Source organism: Mirounga angustirostris, unplaced genomic scaffold, assembly GCF_029215605.1.
Source record: "Mirounga angustirostris isolate CCGP_5_RB_7025 unplaced genomic scaffold, mMirAng1.0.hap1 SCAF_4, whole genome shotgun sequence".
Taxonomy (NCBI): Eukaryota; Metazoa; Chordata; class Mammalia; order Carnivora; family Phocidae; genus Mirounga; species Mirounga angustirostris.
This window is the reverse complement of record NW_026991712.1, coordinates 113,302,456-113,328,508: the sequence shown is the minus strand read 5'-3', so window position 1 is coordinate 113,328,508 and position 26,053 is coordinate 113,302,456. Positions and strand designations below refer to the sequence as shown.

At 34.5% G+C, this 26,053-nt stretch overlaps 1 protein-coding gene across 7 annotated transcripts in view; it reads right to left on the bottom strand.

Moving 5' to 3' along the window:
- EVI5 (ecotropic viral integration site 5) overlaps window positions 1-26,053 on the bottom strand; it is a 201,250-nt gene that overhangs the window by 82,041 nt on the left and 93,156 nt on the right. For 6 of the 7 annotated variants that reach the window (XM_064588815.1, XM_064588816.1, XM_054512745.2 and 3 more), the window contains 5 exons: window positions 25,670-25,723; window positions 23,801-23,833; window positions 23,092-23,238; window positions 3,468-3,602; window positions 642-782 (listed from right to left, as the gene is read on the bottom strand). In XM_064588815.1, coding sequence (XP_064444885.1) covers window positions 642-782; window positions 3,468-3,602; window positions 23,092-23,238; window positions 23,801-23,833; window positions 25,670-25,723 — 510 coding nt within the window. The remainder of the gene's footprint in view (window positions 1-641; window positions 783-3,467; window positions 3,603-23,091; window positions 23,239-23,800; window positions 23,834-25,669; window positions 25,724-26,053) is intronic. The other variant, XM_045897189.3, reaches the window with a different exon arrangement.

Here is a 26,053-nt window from a genome sequence, read left to right as displayed (position 1 = left end):
GGACTAATTTCAGTCTTTGCTAGATGTAGCCCCACCCCAAATTCAAACCAAAGTCACTATTCTGAAATGGTATGTAGTGTTTTTTTCTTTCCTCTCTCCCTTCTTGATCTGTCTCTTCTAGATTCTGGGTTTTTTTGTTTTGTTTTGTTTTGGTTTTTTTAGTTCCTTGCAACACTTTCCCTCATACGTGAATAAATTTGCAGGCATATAAATGCCTGATTTTGTGAGATAACCAATTTTCAAAAGAGTTTACAAATGTATAGACAAATTTATGTTAGTGTCACCCTTCTACTCTTTCATACTAACTAATGGATTTAATATCAACAGAAGAAATATGTCCTATATAAAAGGAAATTTTCTTTTCATTCTTTAGGAGAAGTTATATAAATCACAATGATACAATAACAAAAACATGACTTGATCTCTATTTTATCTTTTTTTTTAATTAAATGAATTAAAAAGGGAGAAACAGCTTAAAGGTACTTTCAACTTATAAATGCTCTCAGATTTTTACATTTAAAGAGTCTTTCTCATTTTAAACTCAAATCCTAGTTTTGATCATCAGCTACTTCAAACTCACACAAATTGGATATTCAGGCTTCACCTGCTTTTTAAAAAATATACAAAATATAATGATATACCTGCCAGTGTTCCTCTAAATCCTTGACTTGTTGTCTAAGTTCTTTCAATCCCATAATAGCTTCTGCTTCTCTCAGTTTCACAGCAATGAGCTCTTCCTGAAGCCTTGCAATGTTATTCTCATCAGGAAAGGAGTTGTTTCTCTAAAGCAAGAGAAAATATAATTTGGAATTTTTTAATTTAAAGAATAAAATAAAATAAAACATATGTAGTAAGAGCTATTTTGTCCCATATGTAATTATACTTAATTTTACACAGTTTTACTGAGATATAAATCACAAACCATAAAACTTACCCTTTTAATGTACACTAGTCAATGGTTTTAAGAGTATTCACAGGGTTGTACAACCATCATCACAATCTAATTTCAGAACATTTTAATTGCCCCAAAATGAAACTCTATACCCATTAGCAGTCACTCCACATTTCCCCTCCCCCAGCCCCTGACAACCACTAGTCTACTTTCTGTCTCTGTGGATTTGTCTATTCTGGACATTTCATATCAGTGGAATCACATGATATGTGGCCTTTTATGACTAGCTTCTTTCACCTAGCATGTTTTCAAGATTCATCCCTTTTTATTGACAAGTAATATTCCATTGTGTGTACATGCTAAATTTTTTTTTAATTTATCCATTCATTAGCTGACAGAAATTTGGGTTGTTTCCACTTTTTTGCTATTATGAAAATGCTATGAACATTTGTGTAAAAATGTTTGTGTGGACCTATATTTTTAATTCTCTTGAGTTTATACTAAGGAGCAGAATTGCTGGATCAGATGCTAATTCTGCACTTAACTTTTAAGAAACTGTCAAGCTTTTCCAAAGCAGACTTACTGTTTTACATTTCTACCAGGAATGTATGAGGGTACTTGTACTTAATTTTGAGGACACAAAAAGTCTAACTGTGCTTTGCTTAATAAAACAGTAATCAGAGTTTTAAAGCAACATGATTAAAATGTTTTTCAACACGGCAATAAGCTTACTAACCTCTGATTAGGACTCCAAACAAAGCATGGACATAATTTATATTTTAAAGATTTATGGAAAAGAATAGTCCAAAGACTGTTTTGTTATATTTTTTCAGCATGTCACTTTGGAAAGGAGTATAAAATCTTTAAACATTAGTTATTATTTATATCAGGATTAAGAGATTAACACCAAGGTGATCTAAATATTTGCTGAAAGAAGTACAAGATTTAGACTAATCTCCTATCCTACTGAAAAACCCACCTTAGGACAAAGGGTAGCCCTTATTACACTGCCCTGGGCCATGACCAAGAGATCCTAAATTATGCCCTAGTAAAAGCTCCTTGGGTCAACTGAGGTACTACTGAGATTTCAAGTATTGAATCTATGAAATTTTATAACTCTAAAATATTTCATGGTAGGACATGAAGATTTTAACCCCACAGAGATCATGAATAAAGTTATTCTTGCCAACTACACATTTTTATTATGGACTAAATATTTTCTCAGTTGAATACCAGAAATTTACTGCATATGCATAAAAAGAGAATCCTGCATGAAGAAATTAACCACAGGAAGCATGAAGCCTTCTAATTTCCTTTCTACTCTATAACAGAAATACCAAAAATGCTATTTAAGAAATGGCAATTTTTAAACTGGATCCAAGGACATTTCTTTCTACCAAATATTCACTGAAAAATCAAGATTCTTATCTACATTATGGTACCCAAAGTATTTCTAACTTAGAAACCAAATATTCTTTTTTTTTTTTTTTTGATTTTTGATTTATTTATTTGACAGAGAGAGAGAGAGACACAGCGAGAGCGGGAACACAAGCAGGGGGAGTGGGAGAGGGAGAAGCAGGTTTCCCTCCGGGCAGGGAGCCCAATGCGGGGCTCGATCCCAGGACCCCGGGATGATGACCCGAGCCGAAGGCAGACACTAAACGACTGAGCCACCCGGGCACCCCAGAAACCAAATATTCTGTTATGCATTTTTTTATAGTATTCTTGCTGGCTTTTTCTCAACAAATAGGAGAATAAATTCTCCAAAAATAATATAAAAATAGCAAGCATATTTCTAGCAAAATTATTCCACTATTGATGGTAGTTACACCCTGCTTGATTTCATTAAGAAATATGAACTTGAGGCTGTCATGTTCATTATTTCTAAGGCTTTGATTCAATAGCTAGATACTACCTAATAGTGAAAAGAACAAACTTAACATAGAGCCCAAGCCACCAATAATTTCATAGATGACAAAAAAAGATATTCAGAGTTTGTGATCGAGAACATAGACTCTCAAGTTTGAGAACTGTTAAGAAACCTAAAAGCATTTCTTATCTGATCCTTAAAGTTCTTTAGTCACCTTGAAAAGAAGTAAATTAGCTTCTGTAAGTATACTTTAGGCTAAGATCTTCCCACATCCTGAGGTGGCTTACAGTAGCTTGGAAAGTTTTAACAGTAACAGATTAATTTTTTTCTGAAATGTTTATGTATTAGTCATATCCTACCTCTTGCAGATGAAGATATAATATTTGAAGACAACCATTATTATGTATCCCCTAAGTTTCTCTTCTTCAATAATTAAATATTATTCATATCAAAATTACCCTGGTTATCTCCCTCTAAAAGGGCTCTAATCCTTTTTTTTTTTTTACCCTTAAAAATGGGGCTTTGAGTAGTATGACAACAATAAATAATTAAGAATCTTATATCCTTTCTCCTTTCCTCTCTTAGTAACTAATATATAAGATATCCAATGTATAAAAACACCAAGTCCAATTTAACTGTTCAATAAGCACATCCATCAAAATGTCCCCTCTAATTTGGGAATGACAGTATTTATATTGTCCTCACCTTCTCTATATCCAGGACTTTATCCTGCATCTCCTTTAGTGCACACTGAGACTCAGCTTCACTCAGACGGGCTTGGACCAATTCCTTCTCTAGTTGCAGCACAAAATCTTCATTGTAGTTGGAATTGCATTTATGCTACAAGTTATAGACATATAGTGAAATTTCGTACAAGTATGAACATGTACATATAATATAAATAAATGCAATTACACAATACAGTTGTTAAGGGCAACCAAATGTAAAAGTTCCATCTACCCACTACTCCTAGTTTATCTACTCCAAATAACTTTCCAAAGAATAAAAAAGTCCAGGCTTGGTATCTATTGATGCCACACATTATTCTACGTTGGTAACTAGTCATTATACTAATCAAATCCAATTCACAGAGGATAAATATCTCCTTTTATCTTTCCATCCATCCAGATACTAAGAATTTATTCTGACTCTATAGACATGCCCTGTACAACAGTGTAGCCATTAGCCACATGTGGCTACCCCACACTTGACATGTTGCTAGTCCAAATGAGAAAGGATGTAAGTGTAAATACAAACTGAATTTTGAAGACAATATGAAATAAAAAGGCAAAATATCTCATTAATAATTTTTATATTGATTACAGGATGAAATAATATTTTACACACACTTAGTTTAAGAATACTAATTTCACCTGTAATTATTACTCCTTTTAACATGGCATTTTAAAATGCATATGTGGCTCACATTCTATTGCTATGGGACAGCACTGTCATACAATATGGAAATACGCATTTACTGAAAATTTTATTTTCAAATACAAATTTTTAAATAAAAATAAGGCATCCACAATAATGTAAACCATCCTAAATCCCAACAGAATAAAAATGCCTTTGCTCTTAGAAATGTAGAACTCTTCAAGGATATGCATGAAAATCACTGCTGGAAACAGAAAAAGAAGATGCTGCACAAAGAAATTAACGACGGAAGCACAAAACCTTTCCATTTCCTTTCTCCTCTTTAATATGAATACCAATGCAGCCACTTAAGAAATCCCTTTTTAAACTAGTTCCTATAAAAAGCTGTTCTAAAAAAGCAAAAAGACATCTAATTCACCATTATGTAAGACTTCCTAAAAGAAACTATCAGTTCACATTTAATTCACACAGTAAAGAAAAGAAACAACTCAAAATTCCAAAATAGTCACAGAGAATCATCTCCTACTGAACTACCTTGAGTAAAGAATAGTTCCTTTCACTCTTTAATACATTAGGAATAAGACCAATGTCAAAATAAAACTTTATTTAAAAACCATTAAATGTTTAATTAAAACATGATACTCCCTTGCCCCAGCTACCCAAAAAGACGATTTTTTAAATGAATATTTATGAAACAAATGAGGATGTTTTAATTCAATGTAGTACACATTATCTCTCCTAGGAATTTTCTGGTACTATTAAAACAGTATTTCTATACAAGGAGTATATCTGCAACAGGTATATCACTTTAGTAAATACTTACCTTACTAAACAGGAAAAAGGCACTCTTTTGGAATGACCACATCCAAAGTGCAGGTGCCATAATTTTTATTTAATGATCATGCTTATTTCATGAGTAATACTAGAATTTTCTGTCCTAGTGTCAAGCCTGACACCTGTAGTCCAGGTTTGTTTGCCAAGATTCTATATTAGGAGATCCCCAGGAAAACATCAAGCCCAGATGGCCCATTTGAGAATGGAATCACGTGATCTAGTATAAACCAACGGATATAACTAAGCACCAAAGAAATCTCCCAAAAACTGTACTAATATTGGGAACACATTTTTATAAATAAAATTTACAAAATTCCTAATTGCCCTCTATTGTTCAAGGGATAAATTCTAAATTCCATAGTTTACACATATTATTTCTTCTTTCATACTTCCCATTGATTTGAGGGTTGTTCCTCAATCCACTGTAAACTAGCGTTAGTTCTCAACCATTTGGAACTGCTCTCATCACTAACAACATCAATATGCACTAATGATATAAAAACTCAATGGTAAGTAAGTCCTTTTATTCAGCTCTTACTTTCACTAGACAGTCTATGGAATTTAACACAACTGACCAGGCTTAAAACTTTTTACTTAGATTTTGAGGTGCTACTCCTCCATAGTTCTACTACTTGTCTTCCCTGCTGCCTCTGCCAATTCTACTACTTCATATAGGTATGTATGACTATATGTACATGTGTATGTGTCTATCAGTCCCCAGGGTTTCAATACTGTGTTTTCTGTTTTCTTATTTTGTAGATTCATCCTATGTGATTTCATCTACTATCTAATATAGTCTTTATGTAAAGGCATAAAGTATCCACAATGAGTCTAACTCCACTAAGTCAACTTCACCCAATTATCAATTTTCTAAATGGCAATTAGCCCTGTCCAATTATAGTCATATGCATTTTTACTGGACAAAATGTACTTTCATGGGAATCAGTTCTTAATATTCACAAAGGCTCACTAAAAAGAGATTCTGCATTTAGTGTTACAACTTAGGGAGTTAGAAAAGGTTCTAGCATTTGTTTGGTTGGCTGAAACATGGACCAAAAGGTGGCCCACAGTGAGTGAACTGGAAATGCCAGACATGCCTTGGTTTAATGTAGAGGAAGGGAAAAGTGGTGACAAAGAAATCATGGAAGATGTAGACAGACCTCTCTGAATGGGCTAAAAAACATGAAGACATTTATTTGTGCCCTATGGGAATGCTCACCAAAGGGTGACCTCCGCAGAGGATTTTAAAAATCAATTGGATAGGATGACCCATTTTGTGGATACCAGTCAGCCTCTTTCCTCAGCCACCAATAGGCTTATGAAGAAAGCAGCCACAGTGGGAGGGATGGAGGTTATGTGTGGGCTCAGCAACACAGACTTCCATTCACCGAGGTTATGGCCACTGCTGAAGAGTCCAATCTGCCAGCAGCAAAGACCAACCCTGAGCCCCTGACAATGACCTCATTCCCTGGGGTAACTAGCCAGCTATCTGGTGGTGGGTTGCTTACACTGAACTGCTTTCATCATGGAAGGGGCAGCATTTTATTCTTACTGGAATACTTTGGATATGGATTTGCCCCCCCTGCACATAAATGCTTTTGTCAAAACTACTACCTACGGACTTACAGAGTGCCTTATTCATTGTCATGGTATTCCAAAAAGCATTGCTTCTGATCAAAAAATTCACCTAATATCAAAAGAAGTGCAAAAATGGGCCCATGCTCATGGAATTCACTAGTCTTGCCATGTTTCCTAAGATTCTGAAGCAGATGACTTGATAGAATGGTGGAATGACCTTTTGAAGACTAAATTACAGTGCAAATGGCAGTATCTTGCAGGGCTGGGGCAAGGTTCTCCAGAATGATGAATGTGCTCTGAATCAGTGTCCAATATATGGTGCCTTTTCTCCCACAATCAAAATTCACAAATCCAGGAATCAAGAGGTGGAAATGAAGAATATATATGGAACACAGAAGATCCTTTAGAGTGTCTCTTGGTATTGTCATGCCCTGTGATTAAGGTCAATGAAAAATTAGGAAGGATTACTAATGGCCCAGATTCCTCAGGAATGAAGGTCTGGGTTACCTCACCAGACAAAGAATCACAATCAGCTGAAGTGCTTGTTGAAAGCAAAGGGAATAGAGTGGGTAGTGGAAGATGGCAGTTATAAATAGTAGTTATGACCACATGACAGAAATGTAGACTGTAACTGTCATGAGTATTTCCTTCTTATTTTGCTATGAATATGTGTATGTGTGTTTTCTTTCCTATTTCCTTATATAAGATGCATTGACTTTATATCAAAGTATTTAACAATTGTTAATTTTACATCATAGTATTTAAGTTATAAGACATCAAGAAAACATCACTGAAAGACTTTAACTTCTGTTCTGGGGAAGGCATTAGTGCATTTTCAGTTGTGCACAGGCTAATCGTATCATGTTAGGCAGAATTATGACCTTGTTGTCCTCACGTGGAGACTAAGTATGGTTTAAGGAGATGCACATGGTTGTCAAGTTGTCAAAGGTTAGACTTATGATGGTTAATTTTATGTGTTAACTTATTTTTTTTTAAGATTTTATTTATTTATTTGAGAGAGAGAATAAGAGAGAGAGAGAGCACATGAGGGGGGGAGGGTCAGAGGGAGAAGCAGACTCCCTGCTGAGCAGGGAGCCCGATGCGGGACTCGATCCTGGGACTCCAGGATCATGACCTGAGCCGAAGGCAGTCGCTTAACCAACTGAGCCACCCAGGCGCCCTTATGTGTTAACTTGACTAGGCCATGGGCCCAGATTAAACATTACTTCTGGGTGTGTCTGAGGGTGTTTCCAGATGACTCAGTAGATTGCCCTCCCAATGTGAGTGGACATCATCCAATCCATTGAGGGCCAGAATAGAACAAAGAGTGGAGGAAGGGAGGATTCACTCCCTGCCTGCCTGCCTGCTTGAGCTGGGATATGGGTCTTCTCCTACCTTTGGACTGGAATTTATACCATCAGCTTCCCTGGCTCTTAGGCCTTTGAACTTTAACTAGAATTATGCCACTGGCTTTCCCAGGTCTCCAGACTGCAGACAGCAGACATGGGACTTCTCAGCCTTCATAATGGCATGAGCCATTTACTCTCAATAAAACTCTTTGTGTGTGTGTTTGTGTGTATGTGTATGTTTCCCCTACTGATTCTGTCTCTGGAGAACCCTGAGTAATGTACGATAAATTTTACAAATAAGATTAAATTTAGTAATTTAGAAGTTTTATTATTGTCTGGGTTTTGGTCCATTTCAAATATGACCCATTAGAGCTTCTGTAATTGAATCCATTTTTGGTCATTATTTCTACCATTTCCAATTTTCTTGGTTCAAAATTTTTTTCTTGGTTCAAATTTTTGCAGATCTAAATAGGAAAGTGATACTTCTGTCAACGTTTAGTCTATTAAAAATTTTGCCATGTCAGTTTTAGCTCTAAGCTTTGGTTTTTGTTAGTAGCAGCCTATGACATTTGCCAAGCAAGCTGGTAGAAAAATAATAATGGAATAATGTTAATACTAATCCTAATAATAGGTATACCATTTATTGAGCATTCACTATGTGCCAGGCATTACCCTAGAGTACCAACTCCCTCAAGTCTTAACAACCCTCTATTATACACAGGACAAACTATAGCACAAAGAAGTTAAGTAACTTGTCTAAGTACACACAACCAGTGAGTGGAAGAACTGGCATCAAAGTGACAATGTCAAAAAATGCTGTTGTGGACTATACACTACCCATTTCCATTTTTTTTTTTTTAATTTTACACAGGAAAAAAGAAAGTGTTATTTATAAAACAGGGTGTTTTTTTGTTGTTTTTATGAAGCTGTTTAACTCACTCACAGTGGAAAAAGAGATGTCAGGAAAAGTGACTGGTACCACAAAGCCTGAAAAAAACCTGCAGCACAGGAGGGCACTGCCAGTTCCTTACCAGGACGAAGTGCCAGGAGGGGCAGGGGTGTGAAACAGGTGAACATTGAGGAGCAAAAATTCCCAGTTCCATGTCTATTTAGGAGAACTGAGCATGGCTGGTCTACCTCTTTTTATAGTTTTTCCAGACAAAATAGACAAAAAAACAAAAACAAAACAATCAAAATCCTGAAACCAACATTATAGCAAAAAATTAAATACAAACCAAAACAAAAACTGGGCTTTTATGAGGTTGACTTGAGGTCAGGAAAAGAATGAGAAACTTTGGAGAGGAAGAAAGAAAACCATCAAAGCCAGGAGAAGCTCAGAGATTTAATAGCAGGTATCTCACTGCGCCCAAACCTCTACCATTCCCGATGCTGCTGTTTTAAGATGTTCCTGTTCCACTCACTATAAAACAATTTTTTTTTTTAAGTTTATGATGATAATGACGATGATGATAGCAACTAATATCTACTGAGTCTTCATTACGTGGCCGGCACATGCTAAGTGCTTTGTATTCTCATTCAACATTCACCACAATTTCCTCTGTACTAATAAGGAAACTAAAAAGACCTAGCAAAGTCACACAGCAATTGGCACCTCTGTTAATTGGAGTATGGACTACAGAGCCCATGTTTTTAAACTTTTAAGCCACATAAGGATTGAAATATTATTTTTTAAGAGATTAATATACTGTTTTAATATGTACTGTTCTAAGAATTAATGGCATAGTATTAAAAATCTAAGCATCTAAAAATAATCTAAATATCTCACATAACATTCTTATAATAAATTCTTAGAAAAGTTTATTTCATATTCACATTAGTAACCTGGACAAATACATGACTTATCAAATGAAAACTGCTACAATTACGATGGCTAATAAGCCAGCAAGGGACAATTTATTCAAAAGTCTATAAATAATGAATGACTTCCCTACACTTAATATCAAATTCACTTGAGTCAATGAATCTCTCTCTTTTTAAAAAAGATTTTATTTATTTATTTGACAGAGAGATACACAGCGAGAGAGGGAACACAAGCAGGGGGAGTGGGAGAGGGAGAAGCAGGCTTCCCACCAAGCAGGGAGCCAGATGTAGGGCTCGATCCCAGGACCCTGAGATCATGACCTGAGCCGAAGGCAGATGCTTAACGACTGAGCCACCCAGGTGCCCCAAGTCAATGAATCTCTTAATGTTTCTGTGTTACCAGCAATCCCATTCCAATGTAATAGAAATTGTTTTAAGTAGGTGAAGTCTCTGCCTTTCATATGCTTTTCTGGTGTTACAAAAGTTACAAAGGCAAGATGAATAATGGTAAAACCCTTAGTAATCTTTCTTGCTTGTGTCTTGAGTAAAACAAAAAAATAAATTCTCACATTCAATATTTGAAAGATACATGAGTGATACAGTGAAAAGCAAAAATTTGGATTTGGAGAGGTTTCCTGTATTATGAAGTGAAAAAAAAATCCAACTGGAAAAAAGGATTGTCTACACAGATGTATCAGATATTCCCTGAATTTAGGGGCGCCAGGGTGGCTCAGTCGTTAAGCATCTGCCTTCCGCTCAGGTCATGATCCCAGGGTCCTGGGATCGAGCCCCGCATTGGGCTCCCTGCTTGGTGGGAAGCCTGCTTCTCCCTCTCCCTCTCCCCCTGCTTGTGTTCCCTCTCTCGCTGTGTCTCTCTCTGTCAAATAAATAAATAAATAAAATCATTAAAAAAAAAGATATTCCCTGAATTTAATTATAAATTAAGCAACTAAGTTCAAAACCTGATAATTATATGTCCTATTCAGGAACCCACACATTTCATGGAACTCTATATTCTCTTTTGTAGTATTTATCACAACTCTAATTAAATAATTAACCGTGCAATTAATTTTTAAAATATCTATCTCTATATATACAAGCAATGCCAGAAAGTTTGGCTGATTTGCTACTGTACTGTCAGAACTAAACTGTGCTTTTCATAGTAAGTGAGCAAACAATTATTTGCTGAATAAATTAGCTGGTCAATTCTTGGTTCAAAAAACAACAATATGGGGTGCCTGGGTGGCTCAGTCAGTTAAGCATCCGACTTTTTTTTTTTTGTAAGATTTTATTTATTTATTTGACAGAGAGAGATAAAGTGAGAGAGGGAACACAAGCAGGGGGAGTGGGAGAAGGAGAAGCCGGCTTCCTGCCGAGCAGGGAGCCCAATGCGGGGTTCAATCCCAGGACCCTGGGACCATGAACTGAGCAGAAGGCAGATGCTTAACGACTGAGCCACCCAGGTGCCCCTCAGTCAGTTAAGCATCCGACTCTTGATTTTGGCTCAGGTCATGATCTCAGGGTCATGAGCCTGAGCTCCACGTCAGGCTCCATGCTGGGCGTGGAGACTGCTTAAGATTCTCTCTCTCTCCCTTTCCTCTGTCCCTCCCCCACCAAAAAAAGGAAAGAAAAAACAATATGAAAGTACAGTACAGGGAATACAGTCAATAATAATAACTTTGTAGGGTGACAGATGATAACTACACTTATTGTAGTGAGCATAGTGCATAGAATTTTCGAATCATTATGTTGTACACCTGAAACTAATGTCAACTATGCTTTGATTAAATAACAACAACACCCCCTCTATTATATACTGTATATTAAGCATAGGTAGTGGTAAGTAAATGTTGCAAAAATAACCTATAAAATCTATTTGTTTCAAAAATAAAGTTTTTAATAGTATGGAAATATGGTATATATCTATTGTCACATCTAAAGCACTTGAAAAAACTATTATTACACAAGGCAAGTAGTCCAGACTAGGATTCTGTACCACAAAATAAAATCATAGCAGAAAAAAATTAAGTAAAAAATTGTATCTTACAACAACAACAGTAGCAACAAAGAGAGAAACAGACTCATAAATATGAGTGGTTGTCAAAGGTTGGGGGGAGAGGTGGGATGTGTGAAATAGGTAAAGGGGATTAAGCAGTACAAAACTCCCAGTTTTAAAATAAACAAGTCACAGGATGAAAAGCACAGCATAAGGAATACAGTCAATAATATCGTAACACACTTTTATTGTGATGAGCATTTTGTAATGTATAGAATCACCGAAACACTATTTTACATCTGAAGCTAACTTAATATTATATGTCAACTGTACTTCAATTAAAAAGTTATATCTTGCTCTCAGCCTCAGCATATGACCCCAAAATATGTCTGTAATCCTCCGTACCACATGCTCCAAATAGCTATTTTAAAAAAAAAATCCAAGCAATATGGATGTACTATTTAAAGATGTACCACAGTGAATTTTTTTTTTTAATTGGTATATCCTTTTAAAATGATTTGTTCCCAACATCTTAAAAAATATATATATCCTATAAGGCAGAGGTTTGGTTCTGCTTATTTATATACTCAAACTGCAAGATTTTTTTTTAATGCTGAAGAAAATGTTAAGAAAACAATTACTTCCATTAAAGCGAACGCTCGTATACTTAAGCTGATAAGAAAAGATGACTACATATGAATGTAAAACATTTAATTTTAGACTAATGTCAAAATTAGTTTTGGAAGAAAATTTCTGTCCAGATTTATAGGCATATTGATGAACACTGTTAAAGAGTTTACAAAATATGTAAAATCATTACTCAATTTGAATTTTTAGAAAGACTTATGTAAACTTACCAATAATTACAAATTAAATGGCTTTTTCTTGAAATGTCACTTAAGTAGAGCTAAAGGTTTAGAATGCAGGAGGATATGTTAAACATTAACTTCCATATTTATAAAGACAAGCAAATGCACTAGGTAAATCAGGTGTGGGGTAATTCCTAATGCTGCTGAACACTTTTTCTAAAATAAATTATCTAGATTTCACAACTTCCACTGAGAAATTGTTTTTTTTTGGTTTATTAACCTTTACTTGTATGTTCATTTTAAGATTAGTTTTTATTCCTCGTATCAAATCCTCGGTGTTTTTTCTTTTTTTTAAGATTTTATTTATTTGAGAGAGAGCGAGCCAGTGAGCAAGCGCAAGCAGTAGGGAGGGGCAGAGAGAGAAGCAGACTCCCCGCTAACCAGGGAGCCCAACGTGGGGCTTGATCCCAGGACCCAGAGATCATGGTCTGAGCCGACGGCAGATGCTTAACTGAGCCACCCAGGTGCCCCAAACCCTTAGTTCTTAAAAGTATCACATAATTCTTTCATGTTTTCTTCTGGAATTATAGGAAAAGGAAGGAATGTCAGAAGAAATCTTTTCTAGCCTCCCTTTAAGTACTTCCTAGTACAAAGGTCTGGAGAACTTCAAAAGGCAGTCATTTCAGCACTCAGCAGCTTTAACTTAAAATTCTTGTTTATGCTTAATCCTAGCCAACAAACTGCGGGACAAACTGCTTATTCAGAATAACCCGAATAAGCACTCATGTTATACACGGCAAAAAAACTTTTATTAAATACATCAAGCAAGACTCAAAGACAGTTACCAGGAAATATTGTCTAAAAATATATTCATGCCCCACCACACTAAAAAGGGTCAGAGTCAAACATGCAACTACATGAAATATCATTGGATCATTTCTACTTCTGCGGGATTCATGGAAAATGTAAAACAAATACAGGAAGTTTAATCTTAATGCTTGGTTTTATCTTATGGCTAGTTTAATATTTAATATTTACTGTAATACTACTAAATACTAAGTAGTAATTTTTATTTAGTGTACTAAATACTAAATTTGCTAATAAATTTACTAGATCATTTTTGAAAACCAACAATATCAGGTTCAAGCTATCAAGGTCAGCATAAAACGAAATCAATGACCTGTCAAACACAATCATTATTTGTGACTGCAGAAATGCTTTTTAGGGGTGCCTGGGTGGCTCAGTCAATTGAGTGTCCAACTCTTGGTTTCGGTGCAGGTCATGATCTTGGGATTGTGAGATCAAGCCCCAAGTCAGCTTCTCCCTCAGTGCAGAGTCTGCTTGAGATTCTTTCCCCTTCCTCTCCCTCACCCTCTGCTCCTCCCCCTACTTGTGTGCATGTGTGCTCTCTCAAAAATAATTTTTAAGAAAAGATTTTATTTATTTGAGAGAGACAGAGATAGCGAGAGAAAGCACAAGTGGGGAAAAGAGAGAGAAGTAGGCTCCGTGCTGAGCAGGGAGCCCGATGTGGGGCTTGATCCCAGGACCCCGAGATCATGACCTGAGCTGAAGGCAGACGCTTAACCGACTGAGCTGCCCGGGCACCCCTCTAAAATAATCTTCAAAGAAAAAAAAAAAAGGAAATGCCTTAAAGAACATCAATGATCAAAAGTAATTAAAAATAAAAATTTACCTTTTAAAAACTGCTGCTCAAAAGTTAAATATATTATTGTGAAATAAGTATGGCCTATCACTGTAACAACAGCATTAAAAATCATTAAAAATTATGGAACATTATACAAACAGAAGTCCATGAATCTGGAGTGATATGAGAGTCCACAGTGAGTGAGTATAAGAAATTAAAGAGGAAAAAAGAGAAAGGTCTCTTTAGAGAGGAACATTAGCTAGTATGGGTAGAAAAAATGAGAAAATATGAAAATCACCATTTTGGAAACCCAGTCAGTGGATGCTAAAACCATTAGGTAAAAGGTGAATAGAGGACAAGATATTTATTTGATACAAAAGTATTTCCCAATAGATTACTTAATAGTTGCATAGAAGAAACCTTATCTTTACAAGGCAGAGAGGCTGTGGTAACTAAACTCAGCATGGTAATCAAACTCAGTATTACTATAGTGGGAACAACTTATGTTATGTGCTTCCTGATTTAAAGCAAAATAAAATTCACAACATTATCCATCATCTAGATGTTAAAAATTTTTAACTGAATCTAATTTACAGGAAATATAACACCATGAAGAACAAACTCCAGAAAATGAGACTTGGCTCCATCTGTCAGAAGTCAAAGTCATCCCTGACATTGGTTACTGTTTCTTCTCTCTTCAGTCAGTCTAGACAGAAGTTTATCAACTTTATTAATGATTTCAAAGAACCAGCATTTGTTTCATGGATTTTCTCTATTTCTGTTTGTTTTGTTTTTTAGATTTTATTTATTTGACAGAGAAATCATGCGAACACAAGCAGGGGGAAAGGGAGAGGGAGAAGCAGGCTCCCCCTGAGCAGGGAGCCCGAAGCTGGGCTTGATCCCAGGACCCTGGTATCATGACCTGAGCCAAAGGCAGGCCCTTAACTGACTGAGCCACCCAGGTGCCCCTCTATTTTTGTTTTGTACTGTTTTCAATTTCACTGATTTCTACTTTTTATTTCTTATTCCTTCTACCTGCTTTAGGTTGAATTTCCTCTTATATGTCTAGTTTCTTAACTTTAGAATATTGGTTTTAGACTTCTTTCTTTTCCTAATATAAGCATTCAATGCTATAAATTTTCCACTACATACTGCTTTAGGTGAATCCTACAAATTTTGATAATGTTGTGTCTTCATTTAATTCAATATATTCTAATTTCCTTTGAGATTTTTCTCTTTGATACATGGATAAAAATGCATTAATTTCCAAATATTTGGGGGATTTTTTTCAGATACCTATTATTAATTTCTAACTGAATGCTGTTAGAGTCAAAGAAGATACTTTGTATGATTTCGATTACTTTAAATTTGGTAACATTTTATGGCCCAAAATATGATCTTTGTAAGTGTTCTATGTGCACTTGAAAAGAATATGTATTCTGCTGTTACTAGGTAAAGTGTTGCATCAATGGCCAAGCAGGTCAAGTTGGTTGATAACATTGCACAGGTCTTCTACATCTATAATGATTTTCCAACTACTTGTTTCATTCGTTACTGAGACAGGGATGTATTGAAGATTCCAACCATAACTGTGGATTTGTCTATTTCACCTTCCAGTTCTATCAGTTCAGCTTCACACTCCTCTATTGTTAGGAGCACACACATTTAGAGACATATTCCTAAATACATACAATCCTAAATAAGATAGTTAGATCTTCTTTGTGAACTGACCCTATTACTATCACGATTTTCTCTATTCTAGGAACTATTCTTTGTTCTGAAATATACTTTATGTGATATTAATACAGATACTCCAGCCTTCTGCTTAGTGTTTGCATAGTGTATCTTTTTTCCATCTTTTTCCATTTTTTCCTGAATTATAACTAGTATGTTGTATCCAGCAGTTACAGGCAGACCACCTTGACCCTTTAGTCCTGAAAATTCACTGTGAGGGAGTCACCCTCATTAGCTACTATGCTATCCAAATTTCTAATATTCATCTCAATGTGACCACAATTAAGACATGCCCAGCCCCAGCCCTGAGGAAGCTCCCATTCTTCTCAGGCTCTTCATACAAAGCTAGCTCACTTGCTTCTGGTCCTACCCTGACCTTAACCAATGGGGTCCAGCACTGTGATGTAATATATTCTCCCTTATTCCCACCTTCTACTGCAATCAAACTAAATGTGTTATTTCCTTGAGCCTTATACATACCTTCATTCCTTCATTTCTGTAGTCTTTTTCTTTAAACAATTTATTGAGGCAAAATTCAAATAATCATTTTAAAGTGAACAATTAGGTGGCATTTAGGATATTCAAAATGTTGTGCTACTACCAATTCTACCTAGTTCTAAAACATTTCCCTCAGTCCAAGGAAAACCTCTTCCATGTTAAGCAGTTTCTCACCCCTTTCCCACCTCAACCTTCTGGCAAACACCAATCTGCTGTCTGTATGGATTTACCATTCTGGATACTTCATATAAATAGAAGCCTATAATATGCGATTTCTGTGTCTGGCTTCTTTCACTTAGCTTAAGGTTTTGGAGATTCATCCATAGTAAAGCACGTGTAACTATTTCAATCCTTTTTGCGGCTGAATAATACGTCATTGTATGCATATACCACAATTTGTTTATCCATTCTTCCACTGATAAGACTTTTGGGCTATGTCCACTTTTTCGTGGATGATGTTGCTACAAACGTGTGTACACATACTTGTTTGAATACCAGTTTTCCATTCTTTTGGGTACACACCTGGAAGATGAATTGCAGGTCATGTGATAATTCTATGTTTAACTTTTTGAGGAGCCACTAATTTCCACAGCAGCTGACCATTTTATATTTCCACCAGCAGTATACAATGGTTCCAATTTCTCTATCTCCTTGCCAACACTTGTTATTTTTTTTTATTATTATAGCTATCCTAGTGAGTGTGAATTGGTACCTCATCGTGATCTGCATTTCCCTAATGACTAATGATGCTGAGTGTCTTTTCATATACTTGTTGTCCATTTGTATATCCTCTTTGGAGAAATGTCTATTCAAGTCCTTCATTAAAAAAAAAATTTTGAGGCCAATTGACATACAATATATTAGTTTCAGGTATAAAATGTAAAGATTCAGTGTTTGTTTATATTGTGACATGATCACCACATTAAGTCTGGTTAACATGTCACCATAAGGTTACAAAATTTTTCTTGTGATGAGAACTTTTAAGATCTACTCTCTTATCTTTTAAATATGCAATACAGTAACCACAGTTGTCATGCTGTACATTAAATCCCCATGACTTATCTGTAACTGGGAATTTGTACCTTTTGATTCCTCTTCATCTCATTTCACCTCCCCCTCCATATCTCTGGCAATCACCAATCTGTTCTCTAGGAGTTGTTTTTTTTTAGATTTCACATATAAGTGAGATCATATGGTATTTGTCTTTCTCTGATTTATTTCAGTTAGTATAATGCTCTCAAGGTCCATCCATGTTGTTGCAAATGGCAAGATTTCATTCTTTCTTTGTGGCTGAGTAGTACTCCAGTGTGTGTGTGTGTGTGTGTGTGTGTGTGTGTGTGTGTAAACCCCCCCCATCTTTATCCATTCAGCATTAGACACTTTAGGTTGTTTCCATGTCTTGGTTACTGTAAAGAATGCAGCAATCCTTCGCACATTTTTAAATTGTGTTGTCTTTTTGTTGAGTTTGAAGAGTTCTCTTTATATATTCTGGATGCTAAGCTCCTATCAAATATGTAATATGCAAATATTTTCTATCATTTTGTAAGTTGCCTTTTCATCTTCTAGATAATGCCCTCTGATGCCCAAAAGGTTTTAATTTTGATGAAGTCCAATTTACCTATTTCTTTTTGTTGCCCATGCTTTTGGTGTGAAAGAACCCATATCCAAGAATCCATTGCCAAATCCAAGGTCATGAAGATATATCCATGTGTTCTAAGAATGCTATATGACTTTAAAACCATAAAACAGTTATTTTAAAACTATAAAATGTCTATTTAGATCCATTTTGAGTTAATTTTTGTATATGATATATGGTAAGGGTCCCAGTTCATTCTTTTTCATAAGGATATACAGTTTTCCCAGCACCATTTGTCAAAGAGATTATTCTTTCCTCATCGAATGGTCTTGGCACCCACATCAAAAATCAACTGGCCACAGATATATGGGTTTATTTCTGGACTCTCAAAATTTCTACTCCATTGATATGTATGTCTATCTTCATGACAGTATCATATTGTTTTGATTACTCTAGCACTGTCATAAGTTTTCAAATTGGGGAAGCATGATTTCCTCAACTCTGTTCTTCTAAGATTGTTTTTAATATTTAGGGCCCCTTGCAATTCCATATAAATTTCAGAATCAGCTTTCCCGTTTTTGCAAAAGTTAAAATTTTGTAGATCATATTGGGTAGTGTTGATATATTAACAATATTAAGTCTTCCAATCCGTAAACACAGGCTGTCTTTCCATTTATTTATGCCTTCTTTAATTTCTTTCATCAAGAGATGAATAAACAATGATTCACAGTTTTCAGTGCAAGTCTTTCACCTTCTTGGTTAAATTTATTCCTAGGTACCACAATGAAATATCATCTCCAATTTCTGAATGGCTATTGCTACAAAACAAGAAATAAAACCCCCCCAAAACAGAAAATAACAAGAGTTGGTGAGGAATAAAGAAATTTATTAGAACCCTTGTACATTGCTAGTGGGAATGTAAAATGGTGCAGCCACTGTGGAAAACAGTTTAGTGATTCCTCAAAAAGTTAAACAGAATTACCATATGATCAAGCAACTCCACTTCTAGGTATATATGCCAAAGAATTAAAAACAGGGATTCAAACAGATCCTTGTATGTTAATGATCACAGCAGCATTATTCATAATAGCCAAAAGGCAGAAAACCAAAATGACCATCAATGGATGAACAGATAAACAAAATTGGTATAAGCATAAAACACAGTATTGTTCAACTACCATAAAAACTAACTAAATTATTTTTTTTAAAGATTTTTATTTATTTATTTGAGAGAGAGAATGAGATAGAGAGAGAGAGCATGAGAAGGGGGAGGGTCAGAGGGAGAAGCAGAACCCCCGCTGAGCAGGGAGCCCGATGCGGGACTCGATCCCGGGACTCCAGGATCATGACCTGAGCCGAAGGCAGTCGCTTAACCAACTGAGCCACCCAGGCGCCCAAAACTAACTAAATTATTATAAATGCTACAACAGGGATGAGCCTGAAGATATTACGCTAAGCGAAATAAGCCAGACACAAAAGGACAAATATTGTATGATTCCACTTATATGAGTTACCTAGAAGAGGCAAATTCATACGAGTGACAGAAAGTAGAATAGAGATTATCAGGGGAAGGAGAAAGGGGGAACTATTTTTTAATAGGTACAAAGCTTCTGTTTGGGATGATGAAAAAGTTCAAGAAATAAATGGTGGTTATTGTTCAGAGCATTGTCAATGTACTTAGTGTCATGCACTATGCATTTAAATGGTAAACTTATGTTGTATCTATTTTACCACAATTAAGAATAAAATTGCCAAAAAGAAAAAAAGTGAGTGAATATGCTAACTGAAAGAAGCCAGACACAAAAGCCTCATACCTTAATGATTCCATTTATATGAAATTCTAATAAAGGCAAAACTACAGTGACAGAAAGCAGAATGGTTGCTGGAAGTGGAGAGGTGAACTGCAAAGGGACATGATGAAAATTTTGGGGGTGATAGAAATACTCTGTATTTTGATTGTGGTGATGGTTATACAACTAGATACATTTGTTAAAACACATCAAACTATACACTTAAATTTGATGAATTTTATTGCATGTAAATTATACTTCAATAAAGTTCACTTAAATAGAGACTTGAGATGGTCTAGCCCTATGTAATCATTTTAGAGAAAAAAAACTGAATCCTTGAATATCAAAAGTCACACAATTAGCAAAACAGTCTGACTAGAATTCAGTCCCACAAATGAAATCCAAAGCTCTTTATATCATATAAAATGACACTACTGGCAATAGAGGGTGATGGTGGTGGATGATTATATTGGTAATTCAATACCTCCTCCTGGAATAGAGGTTTGAAACCTTTATTCTGAGTTCTGAAGAATTCATGTGGTTATATTGGAAGGCTGAAATCAAAACATGTAGCAACAGATGTTCACTTCCTACCACTCATATGCTCACTACTCTGCAAAGCAACTAGTCCAATTGTCAAAATTCCAATGAATAAGATTTTGTATCCTTGGACCTTAAACACATTCTGCCCTCTGAAGCAATATCAAAAAAGGCTAATCACTTTTCCATAAGATCACTTCTCAAATATTTGTAAATGACTATATCTATGATGTTCTCATAAAGTCTTCTTTAGTACAGTCTAAAAATATCCAGAGCTGCCACAGTCTTTCCTACACTGGCCATAATACAGTGGGTAAACAATTCAAATGAGTTTTGGTTTTCAAACAAGAAACAAGACTACAAATTTTCTGCAAGTTACTTAGAATTAAATTGGATCATTATACTTCTAGGAAGATTACTTGGGGTGGGGGGAGGAGGGTAAACTGTATTGCATTATTGGCTAATTCCTGATTTCCTGCCAATTAAAATTTCTAGGTCTTTGTTACATAAAGCACCACTAAGACAGCTCTCTGAATTTGAAAATTAAGGGCAAGGCTATAGATTTATTTCTGTAAAATAACCTTTTATTTTAGTTTCTTATTCTGAATATACTTTAAAAATATTTTGGAATCTTTATTCATTATGCAACATATTAGCTACATTTCTGAAATATTTCATGTATAAAATTCTTAAACATACCTTGTATATAAGAGTTTAATAACATTAAAACAGGTTTAGGGGACAAAGACATCTCTGACATCTCTTTACTTCAACATGGATAAACTCTTGATATAGTTAATCATATATAAAACCACTTAAGTTTACTACTTTCATCTATATTTCTCTACCTTAACTAGAAAGATACCATGAGAGTGCCTAACAAATAACTTTTAAAATTTCACTTATGGCACAGTTTTTGTTTACTGCAGAAATAAAGTCAGTTTGTTTTGACTTATACATAGTAAATTCCCTTTTAAAGAGTAAAAGTTATTTTCTAATTGTTCACAAACCAGATGTTCTAGGAATTTTTAATGAAATATCAAACTCACTGGTTTTCTTTTCAGATATTCAACCATTATTACCTAAAGAGCTATGTTTTGCCCACCTCAAAGTCTTTAGGATCTCTTATTTTCTAAAATCCTTTAAAGACAATAATATTCCTGTATTTTGCAAATTATTTTATTATCTAGAGATAGGCATTTTGAAGTTGGAAATTTAACCAAGGCTCTGTTACTTTCACCTGTTTTGTACATCACTGCTTCATATATTTGTTTTACATTTTATTCCAGTTTAGAAGAATGTCTGCCAAGTGAGAAAAAAATGTAAGCAAAATCAAAGTAGAGATCTGCATTCTACTTGTTATATTTTAGCTCCACAATGTGAGTCTATCTTGTCCTTGAAACAGCACAGAGGTTCTTTTGTTATATTTTATTTTCAAAAGCTTCAGTTCATTCCCATTTTCCCATCCATTTTACTTTTTTCATTATAAATGAACATTCTTATTTTTATGTCCTATTGGTCTCAATATTTGAAAAACTACACAAAAAAACTAATAATTCATGATTCTAATGGATTATTACTGTAGCTCATGCTAAATGCAAACATAATACTGTCTTTCCCTATAACAAAATCACATTACACTGGTAACTCAGTTTAACCTAATCCCCAATAGGAATCCCCAATTCTGTTTCGTCTATTTTTTATGCTTTGATATTGACACTTCATACAAAGGCAGGACAAAATATTTGAGTTCCCAACGTTTTAGTATTCTTTTACTACCTTTCTATTCATTTTTCGTAATGATCTTCATTTACTTAATAGAAAAAAATAAATCTATTTTATGGTTTTTTCAATTGTCAATTTCTTCTTTTTGCTTTCAGTTTCTGATATCTGTAGCCAGCTTATGATGGTATTTCTTAATTTTACTGAATAAAAGTAATGTCCAATTTGAAGTCATTCTATTTGCCTTCCTGACCTATATGGAGTTCTAGATTTAACATAACCTTTTCTGCCTACCGTTACAATCTAACTCCTGAGAACAGAAAACTGAAACAAGAAATAGTATCTTTTTAAAAATAAACAGTTGGCTTTTCTTTTTAGCCCTCATATCCTTGATTAAGATTACACTAGTCTGAATTTGCCAATGGAAAATGGTGTCTAAGTTGCAAAAGATATCTGAGAACAGCTGTTTAGTAACTTGAATTAGTTAACATAGTTTTTTAAAAGTTTTGAAATTTCTCCCTTCTTGAAAAAAATGTAAGCATATATCTTAAACCATAATTTGACATCTTGATGTAGGAAGTTAAGGCTGTAGTTTTTCACAAGACATAAATCCCCACATTATCGAAACATTAGTGAGATAATTATATATATTCTCTATGTTGGATATAATATTTTATCTGCACAATTAACAAGAACTAGCTGGAGTTAAGACTCAAAAATTACCCATGGCAAAATACCAATATGAAACAGATTTCTAAAACCTAAAAAGCAGGTCTGACAAACATCACTTATTTTTTGTGACTTAAAATATAATGTAAGAAAAGAAAATATTACCTATTTCTAACAAAACTGTGTGGACAGAGAAAGAATGTTAGAATGAAGAGTCTTTAGACCACAGTAAGACCCCTAAGTATTACAGAACATAAAGCAGATTAAGAATTCAATTAAAGTAGAAAACAAAATTACTTAAAACAAAAGCACAGAAGTTGTGCTTAAAAAAAAAAAAGTTTAAAGGAAGGGGGATGAGAAAGGTGAGAAAAAACACTACCAGACTCCTTACCCATTGTTGTTGGTGCTGGAGCTTCCTGATGGTATTTTCAGCTTGCTCCAGTTTAGCACTGGCCTCATCACTCTGCTGTTTGATGGTGGCCAACTCCCGTTTTATGAGGTAGTTTTCCTCAGCCTCCTGGGCTCTTGTCACTTGTCCCTTAGGACATAATTTATGTGTGTGTAAAGCAATTTAGGATAGATTCAAGAAAGACTGCCTTTGTAAGGTTTAGTTATTTACTGTGACATGTTAAAAAAAAAAAAATCACCTCAGAGAACAGAACAGCCTAAGTAATTATTAACCAGCAGCTCATTATCGCTCCAGCAAATTTTGGGAAACTAAATTAAAAAATTTATCTGATAATCTTAAGAACAGTTCTTCGTTCAGTCAATAAAAATTCAATTCATGCAATATTACTGAGTTGTACATGCAGGACTAAAATTTTCAATGTATAGTAGTTAATTTCGCAGAATCCATTGATTGACATTTTGGAACAAATACTTTAAGGTTAGCTTTAAAACGTGCAAAAGATGTTTAATAAACCAAGATAACACACTGTTATCAAAAATTAAGTTTACACGCATATATATCAGCCCAAAAAATTATTTCTAGGAAAATGCATGTAAAATTGCATGCGTTAAAAGTGAATTTCTAGGTTTACGACTTTCCTTAGAAGTAAGTTAGAGAAAATGCTAAAAAAACAAAAACAAAAAAACTATACCTGTATCAATCTATCTGCCAAGGAAGCACTTTCCTACAAAAGGAAAAATTCAGATAGAAATTTAAGAGAAAGAAATAAAATAAAAGTGCATAAAATTAGGAATAAGAAGAAACAAAGCATACCCAAATTCCATCTACTTTTCATTGTAATTAAAATAGACATTTAGATTTGGTTTTATGGCTATTTACTGTGTTTGTTATTATTCTTAACCCTTACGAAAAATATATCAAAATAAGGATAAACTGCAGAAAATCATATGCTTCTAGAAGACCAAACACAAATTCCAAGAGGTTTTTCATCATTTGAGACAAGCAAATAGCTTCTTTTTAAAGCATTCTTTAAGTCTTCATGTTTGGAGTCAGCCATATTGTCAAACCACTTATAGGAAAGGGAGAAGGAATTTGAGTAAGCAATTCCACTTATAAAGTGTGACAGCAATTTGTACAACAGCAACTTCCAAAGAAGCAAAGCAAGGAAAATATGACAAATGAAATTAATGAGCTCAACGTAATAAATTCTAGCAATAACTCAATAAGTAAATATTTTGGTTACAGAATTTAACTGATATATAAGTATTTATAGAATTCTAAGTGCTAAAGGACAGACCTAGGCTATGTAAGCCAGGAGAAAGGTACTTAATTTTCTAGAAGTAAAATCCAAACTTAACACTTTCCTACGGCACCTTTATCTTTCTGATGGTTCAGTGAAATAAAAATACTTTCTCTGTGAAAATATCTCATTCCAAAGATAAAAGACCACCTAAGACAGATATTATAAACAGTATTTAGTGGAAAAAAAATATGCAATTAGAACAACTTAAAAACTAAATTAAGCTCAACCTTTTTGCAGAGTCACCAAAAAAGTAGAATTATCCTCAAAGCAACTCTAATAAGATGTAGGAAATACAGGAAAACTGTTTTTGACTTAATGTACCTGAAATTATTACACAACCAAAAGACATGAAATAAACATCTTATCCTTGTGTGTGGTGTGATGCTTTCAAACAAAAGACAAATATCCGAACTACCCATATCTTCACGTTTTCTTTCTTGATTATTGATCTGTAGATTTTCAGGGAAGATTTTAAGATACTTCGCAACATCATTTATTAACCGACTTACTCTCATCTTTTGTTTAAAAAAAAAAAAAAAAGCCCTTCCAAACACCAAAAGACTTTGTGAATTCAGGTTTTTCTTTTAATAAACCAAAACTCTTAGACTATACTTTTATTTCTCAATATATTCTTTTAGCATCGAACAAGACTACAGAAGACATTACATCAAAAGCACAGTATTAAAAATAATGCAAAACTTTCCAGATTTGCCCAGTTATTTTATATGAAACAGGAAGAAAGAGATAATAAGTAGCATCAAAATAAGTTTGAGAACCAAATGTTTAAGTATAATTCCCCCGTGTTGAAAATCAACACCATGGTGAATTTTTATATAAGAAATCAGCCAGTCATTCTGACTAAATTTAAAGGAATCCTAGGCCTTAAAGGAGTCACTGACACATTTAATATGTGGCTAGAAAGGGCAACATTTGAAAGTCATTTTTAAAATACTATACAGAATGAATTCTCAATTAGGTTACCTCTAAAGAACGTACTTTTTAGAGATTATATGTAAAGAAAACAAATGATATCAATGTTACTCTAGTAAAAACCTTAATTAAAACTTTAACCTTAAATTTCAAGGACTCATAGTGATCAATTTTTATTAATGACAAGTTACTTAGTTAAGTAGTAAGCTAGGCAAGCTAAGCAGTTAATACCACAACTTTGGAGACGTGATAGATTTCTTGAACCTTTAAATAAATAGAAAATACTATGCATTCAACGGAAGCTTGCATAAGTAGTTATTTACTTACTTTTTCTAATGTTTCAATGCGCTGTTTTAAAAGTCTATTTTCTGTGCGTAACCTCTGCAAAAAAAAAAAAGAAAAAGAAGAAAAAGAAACAACAAAAAAAGAGGTTTTGTTTGCAAGCATTCCTGAGGAAAAGATACCTAAATCATAGTCCTTAAAATGTACCACCTTTTATAAATAGGAAAGGTCTAAGGAATGGTTACATTATTGTCTGTCAAACTCTTATAGGTTCAGAGTAGGAAATACAGAGTAAAGGAAATGACATTTATCACTCTAGCTGTGACTGAATTTTAAATATAAGCTACAGTACATACAGAAATAACCCCTTTCTTTAAAGTACCAACCATGACTCATAATCAGTATTTTCTTATCTGTCTTAACATCCCC